Source organism: Natator depressus, chromosome 1, assembly GCF_965152275.1.
Source record: "Natator depressus isolate rNatDep1 chromosome 1, rNatDep2.hap1, whole genome shotgun sequence".
In the NCBI taxonomy this organism is placed as follows: Eukaryota; Metazoa; Chordata; order Testudines; family Cheloniidae; genus Natator; species Natator depressus.
In genome coordinates, this window is record NC_134234.1 from 4,021,363 (window position 1) to 4,028,909 (window position 7,547).

Here is a 7,547-nt window from a genome sequence, read left to right on the forward strand (position 1 = left end):
GTGTTTGGAAACCTGGTGGACTGCTTGTATCACCAGCCATAGTAAGAAATTGAGTATTCATATCCGATGTATCTTGTATATTAGGCTCAGTTTCCAGTTTTGTTACTTGCTAGGTTATTGGCTTTGATTTGTTTGCTATCATTTTTAGTTAAACTTATTTTTTACTTTTTCTAAATCAGTGTGCCTTTGAGTGAACATCTCAGCTTCATTAACACAGGCTAGTGGCAAATCCTTCCCATATCAAGGGGTGGGCAAACTCTATGTACAGATTCCTATGCAGTGCAAGACAGTATAATTTTGGGTTTATACTCAGTGGAAGGTGTGAGCCTGGGGAGGTAGGAAATTGGCTATCTGGTGTTTGTACTTCGGTTGCATATGTAAGCCCTCGGATAGCTCTGGTTAGGCGTTACAGGGCCTGGAAAGGCTGAATTAGCTGAGTGAAAAATGACCATCCAAGCTGAATGGTTAGCGGGGTGCAGCAGTTCCCACAGCTCCCAGACTGCCTCCCGGGGATGAGTACCCATCACATTCATACCTCCTGGTGCTCCAATTAGGGCCCCAGGCACTTATGAGGCAAGCATGTGGGGGCGACTGTAGCTCAAAGAAAAGATCCAGATATTGCAGTTGTTTGATTCCTTTACCACTGTGTTCTCACCCCAGCAAGGCACATCTACTTAAAATAACACCATACTGAAATGACCCCAGGACAACTGATCAGGGAAACTCCATGGTTGTTCCCTCATAAAATGTGGGATACTCCAGGTCATTTTGGCCATGGGAGTGGTCAAGGAATCACACAACAAGTAGAGAAGTCCCATAGAATATGAGTTTTCACGAAGGATAACACAAGGATAACACAAGCTGAATCAATTTCAGAAAGATCAACACAGTATTGAAATTTCATGCTACCTGTTGCGGAGAGTGGATGAACTATTGGAAGAGTTTGAGCAGCGAGATATATATCCACTTCAGAGTTCACAAAGGGATACTCGCAAATATCTTTGATGCAAGAATTCAGAGAGAATTTTTTTTCCATACCCTTCAACTTGCATCAATTCAGGATCACATCATTTTTCCTCCACATGGTGGCAGTGACTTTTCAGAGGCTAATCCGATGTACATTACAACTGCATGGGTGGTTGGAGTGGGACGTTGCTACAATCAATTGAATACGTTCCTTTTTTGCCCATATCTTGTGGCAGCATTCCCAAGCATAGTGCAGATGGAAGTACATTAAATACAGAAAAGAAAGCCATCATCAATTGCTTGGCTCAACAGTTTGCAAGACTCAGTTTGCCCTGACAATCTGAGCCCTTGTTTTTGGCAAATTATTTATTCACTCCCAGGGGAGGCTCTCAGGCTGATGTTCTCCAGGGTCTAATTTCTTCTCAAGCCACTGCTCTCGGAGCCAAGGGAATTGCCTGTGAGTCCTGTCAACCTGAGAGTCCCCAGGGACTGTACAGGGAAATCATAAAGGTGGCTGTCCAGTAAGGTGAGTATCAGACATGAGACTCTCCTTTTCTGTTGCCAGAAGGTGATTTCCTCTCTCTGAGGAGTGGGACTGCGGTAAGTTGTCTGTTTCTACATTAAAGTTAGTGCTTAGGACTCACAGGTTCAAGTCAAGAACCATCTGGGCAGAAATTCACTAGCACAGTGACTTGAACTATTTAGTATTGTCAAAAACACCAAGAGTTTTATCTGGTAAAATTGGAATTACAAAAATATTGGAAATAGTTTAGACAAATATTTGATTTTAAGATCAGTTCCTTGTCGCCTCCGGTGTCCTTCTATCTGTCTCAATAGTTTCTTTTGTGTGTGTGTGTATGGGGATGGGGGGCTGAGCCATTAGGTAGTACAGCCAAAGCCTCTGCAGTGGGTATCTGTGTTACCAGAGGGATCACAACAAGAATGGGCCACACACTGGCAAGTTTCTTCTCTGACATTCTACCTGCACAGGGTCATTGCAGATTGACACTGGCCTCTCTGAGAGAAATATCAGGGCCCATGTGTTTCACAATCTCCATCTTTCATGCCTGGTCTCGGAATGCCAAGTAAACTGGAAGTTTCCTTCAGACACTTTCACCACCCTAACAGAATAGCAGGATCCAAAGCCATGATTTTCATAGCTCGGAGCCAAATGTTTAACACCAAGAGTGAATCTGGTCCCATTGAAATCAATGGTAAAAAGGTTCAATGCAATCAGAATAACCATTTTTTCAAGGAGGAGAGGGGTCTTCCCGCTCTTTAGCCCTGCATCTCTGGGTCTGGAGAGGACAAGAAGCTCCAAAAGGCAGTACAAATAAAAACATGTTTCTGGCATAGAGGAAACCAGGCAGTGTTGGAAATCTCACTAGGAGAGGTCCAGAAATGCACAGTGCTGTGTATGTATGTGGGTTGGGGAAGTGGTGGAATGTGCAGTACCCAGATCACAGTGTCACAGAGTCCTAAAATTGGGTGAAATAGAGAATGCACACCCTGCCTAATGCACAGACCAAAAAGGCATAACGAGGCCTCCTGGGGTGGGGGGTGTCTCAGACTGTAACGGAACGTGGACCACACCATAGCAGACTGTCTCTGACACCGTCCCCCATCCAGACCATCCTTCCTCACCTGGGCAACCCAGCTACAGCCTTGTGGAAACATCAGCAATTGCCAACATGGAAAAGCAGCCTCAGGAAGGTATGTCTGGGTTTCTAACAGGCTGCAATATGGTAAAGTTTGTGTCATTTTGAGGCAGGGTTACTCATGCTGGCTCATTTTAGTCTCCACGTCGTCTCTCCCTCCCGCTGGGTCTGTCCCTCTCTCCTTCCCTGCACAGGCTGAGCTGCTGCTGGGGTTCCCTTCACCCCCAGAAAGGCAGTTCAGGCTGATCTCCCCCTCTTCCCGGGTGCAGGCAGACACTGAGTTTAACCTCGTCTGAGGAGATATTTCTGTGAGCTGTCGCTATGGGGTCTGGCACCTGGTTTTGATCCTGTGTGAGGAGTACCAATCTGTGGCATGGTGGGAAGTTGTGGGGGTGGGAAACATACATGAACAAGTGGCCATCATGGAGATTCTGGGGCAGGGAGTGAGATGTACCTGGGCAGGCAGGCGGTAATGAGCATTACGGGGGCAGGAAGCAGGCTGTACACAGAGAAGCGGGCTGTGCTGGGGGTTGCTGCTTCTATCTCCCATCATACTCTGACCCCCTGTCCGTACTCTCCTTCCCCATCCCAGGGTGCCCCAATTCCAAAAGCACGCTGGTCGCCAGTGTCTTCTCCATGTTCCCCAGTCATCCCTGGCTCCCACAACCTCCAAGCCACCCCATGCTCCCCACAGCTCCTCCTTTACAGGGGGTGAGGTGTCGCCAGTCACACCTTCTCCACTGGCTGTGGGGTAATCAATGACTGTGTCTCTCCGGTGAGAAACCTCACAGAGTGGCAAATACCAGCACACCTGAGCTACTGATCTAGGTGCAGAACAGGAACAAATCACAAGCTGAGAATTATGCACACTATATAATGAGAGTGAGAATCTCTGGGACAAAGGAGGGCCTAGATAAATACAGGTGCCACGTGCAGGAGCCATTGGCAGCACTCAGAGACAGTGGGCCGCTGGAACACACACGTTAAACCCAGGATGTTCTGTGACCATTTGCTAGCCAGTCATTCATGGTGAGAGTTGTACATACATTCCACTGTGCAGAGATTTAATTTGGTCAAATCATTATTTTTCTCCCCAAAAACGTTCATCCATGCAGTACGCCATGGGATCCCTCAGGCTCCTGAAACGCACACCTAGTGTAACATTTTCAAGGCACCATGGTCACATGAGAATTTCTCCCCTTACAATAAGTTCAACAGGGTCATGAATAGTAAAAATGCTTTCTGCACGCTCAGGCACGAGCTTGCAGGCAAAATGTCTCCAGCTGACTCCTGGGGAGAGGTCCGTACATTCCCAATGTCTTCTAGATCTTGTGTTATGAGACCCCAATCAATATTTTATAGACTTTTCTCATGTCCCTTTTTATTCATATCCTTTGTAAAGTAACAATCCCAGTCTCTCAATCTCTCTCCATACAAGAGTTTCCCCAGGCTCTTGGTCATTCTTGTTGCACATGCCTGAACCCCTCCATTTCTGCAATATCCTGTGTGAAAAGCATCTCCTATACTGCACAGAGGAATCTAGGGGAGAGTGAAGCACTGACTGACTGATCTCATGGCATTGTATTTTCTGTATGATTCTCCATCCCAATCCTCTTGGAATTCAATGTTTCTGCTTAGTTTCTGTCCATGTTTGCATTTTGAGAATGGTTTCACAGAGCTGTGTACCATGAAGCCCAGGTCCCTGTCCTGGATTCACACAGTAAAATTAGAACCTTGTGAAGTGTTTGAAGAGTTCAACTTTTCCCGTGAATGGGCATACACTCTGAAGTTATTGACATTAAAATTCATCTGCTATCCTGCTGCCTATTCACCTGGCTTGGTTAGCTCCTTCTGGGGACTTCTCTGGATTTGACTATGACCTACATAATCTGGTGCCATCTGCAAATGTTGCCACCTCACTGCTCATCCCCTTTCTAGATTGTTAATAACTATAAAACATTTACCATACCAACTGTTGTATAAAGTGTGTAACCCCCCTCACTGTGCTTCTCTCCCTTCACAGGCACCTTGAGTATTTCTGAGGTTGATCGACACATTGATGATTTCATGGCAATTTTCAACTTCACCACATCTGACCCTTCAACATTCATCCTAATGGGTATCCCTGGTCTGGAAGCTGGACACATCTGGATTTCCATCCCTTTCTCTACTTCCTACCTTATCAGTCTTTTCGGAAATATTATGCTTCTTTTTGTTGTAAGTAAAGAGCAGACCCTCCACAAGCCAATGTACCTGCTAATCTGCCTGCTCGCACTCACAGACATCGCGACATCTACCTTCGTCGTGCCAAAGGCACTGTGTATATTTTGGTTCAATTTGAAAGACATTACAGTGGGTGGCTGCCTCACTCAGATGTTCTTACTTCACACGGTTTCTTTTATGCAGTCAGCCATTCTTGTGATAATGGCCTTCGATCGCTATGTTGCCATATGTAACCCTCTGAGATATGTCGCCATCCTCACCAATGCACGAATAGCTAAGCTAGGGCTTGTGGCTTTGATCAGATCTGTTATCTGCATGCTGCCTCTGCCCCTGCTCCTGAGCAGGTTGCCATTCTGTGCCGACCGCAGTATCCTTCAAACACACTGTGAGCACATGGCTGTGGTGAAAATATCATGTGGGGACATCATGGTGAACAGGATGTATAGTTTTGTTATAGTGTTTGTGGTCATTGGGATCGACCTGACACTCATTGCTCTGTCCTACAGTCTGATCATCAGGGCCGTCCTCAGAATCTCCTCCAAGAGAGCCCACCAGAAAGCCCTCAACACCTGCACAGCCCACATCTGTGTGATGCTGATGACGTATACTCCCGGCTTCCTCACCAGCGTGACTCACAGGTTTGGTCAGGGCATCGCTCCCCATGTTCACATCATCTTGGCCAACCTGTATTTGCTCCTCCCTCCCATGCTGAACCCTATCATTTATGGGATCAAAACCAAAGAGCTTCATGACAAAGTGGGCAAATACACCTGCAGAAGGTGATCAGCGGGGGCGACTGACTTTAAACCTGTGTGACAAGAGGGGGAAGGGATATCTCCTCATTAATGAAGGGTGTTATGTCCCAGTTTGGCTGAGTTCTGTAGCCCATTGGGTGAGTTTGCCTTTGTCATATTCACTGCTACTGTAGCCCAGCTCTATTATATTCACTGCTTTGCATTATATTCTGTTTTTCATTAGATTCAGTAGTAATGGAAGAAACTGACAGACCACTATCTGTAAGATATTAGCTTTAACTAGTTAACATATGTCTTGAGGCCTATGATCTTTAAATAAGCTTTGAAGGGACTAACAGTCCAACGGAAAACCTTGAATATTTGGGGAGCTGAAAATAGAGGTCAAGGGCCTCAGTACATCTGTAGGTGTAATGTGTTTGAGACAGACACTGTTTTGTGTGGCCTATAGGGAGAGGATTTACAGAATAAATCATCATCATCATTCCTGGTGAGGCTGACCAAGGGGAAGACTCTGACGAAGAGGGTGACCTATGCTGGAAACAGCCAATTTTGCATGGTAACCAATCAAAAAGGTACCAATATGGTCCCTTGGAGTGTCCTTTCACAGACACAAATTTGTTTTACTCCAAGGCAACTTACTTTGTTAGGGAATCAAGTAATTTCCCCTATTCCCACCTTTAAAAACATCATCGTCATCCCGTTTAACCCAGCCTCTCAGGATTTAATTATCCAAAGTCACCCGCATTTCTTGTCTATATTCCCCTGCTAGGATTACAATTAAAGTCATTGTTGGCTCGTAAGGAGACCCACCTCATAGAAATTACTAACAATATGGATAAAGCCAAACAAGCTATTACCCAATTAATGAGTAAAGGTAATAAGTTTTCAACAATCCCTAACGTAGATGTTGAAGTAAAAGGATGGGTTATTGTCCAAGAAATTACAAGAGGAATTATTTATGAATGTACCTAGTGCAAACTCAAAGAATATAAGCAAAAACTTCAAAGACCTAGGTCAGTACCAAACACTGATGATGGAGCCTATATATATGGTACATATCCCAAAAACACACCAGGGTCCAGAGTATCATTTTTATGATACTCTTCATCCATTTTGAGAGGTGGAAAATAGTAATGAAACTATCCCCACAAATGCCTGACCATCCACATCCATATTTGTGTGACGAGGTTCATTTTACAAATCACCCCAACAAAAAGGGGCATGTAGCCTATATGGCTAACCTGCTTGCTCTACTATAGAGACATATTTTCGTCCAGATTTCTTATTTCTTTATGGTTTTGATTATTTGTTTTATTATAGTAGGTTATAATAGGTTTATATTAAAGTGGTTTGGGTGTAACAGAAGAAACTTACAGGCAACATCCTGTATGTTGTGCTAAGGCAAAGTTACCATGCATATGTCTGGTTCCTTACACCCAGCCTTACCTCTGTCCATGCCCCGCACTGGCCCAGGCTGGGACCACAGCTGGGGGAGGCTGTGGGGCCCCAGGTCGGGGCCAGGAGTGGAGCCCAGTGGCTGGGACCCTGCTGGCTGCAGAGGGGCTGGCGGTTGGGACCTGAGGCCGGTGGCTCCATGGGCAGCTGCGGAGGGGGCCGACAGGGACCTGGGACATGTAGCTGGGACCCTGGGTGGCTGCAGAAATGCTGGCAGTGGGGACCTGGGGTCAGCATCTGTGACCCTGGGCGGGACCTGCTGGCACGCTCCACCTATGCTGGACAACGGATGTTGCCGGACCAGGGACTACCGGTGTAGAGAGGTACGACCTGCAGTATATAATCATACACTTTCAGAGAGCTAAAGAGAACAGAAAGAAACTACAATGCTGAACTTCTTTGTGATATGTGAGTACAATTTAAATGATTTTTTTTTATGTCCAATCCTTCAGGAAAGCTGGAGGATAAACCAAATAAAAACTAACAGTAA

The 7,547-nt window shown here is 45.7% G+C and overlaps 1 protein-coding gene across 1 annotated transcript; it reads left to right on the forward strand.

Moving 5' to 3' along the window:
• Nucleotides 1–4,691: 4,691 nt before the first annotated feature.
• Nucleotides 4,692–5,630, forward strand: LOC141974632 (olfactory receptor 52P1-like). Its single transcript, XM_074934522.1, has one exon. The coding sequence runs from the start codon at nt 4,692–4,694 to the stop codon at nt 5,628–5,630; it is 939 nt and encodes a 312-aa protein (XP_074790623.1).
• Nucleotides 5,631–7,547: the final 1,917 nt, after the last annotated feature.

Bases quoted from the DNA above. Each gene is read 5' to 3' on its own strand.
- LOC141974632 (XM_074934522.1), top strand. From the start codon at position 4,692: ATGGCAATTTTCAACTTCACCACATCTGACCCTTCAACATTCATCCTA.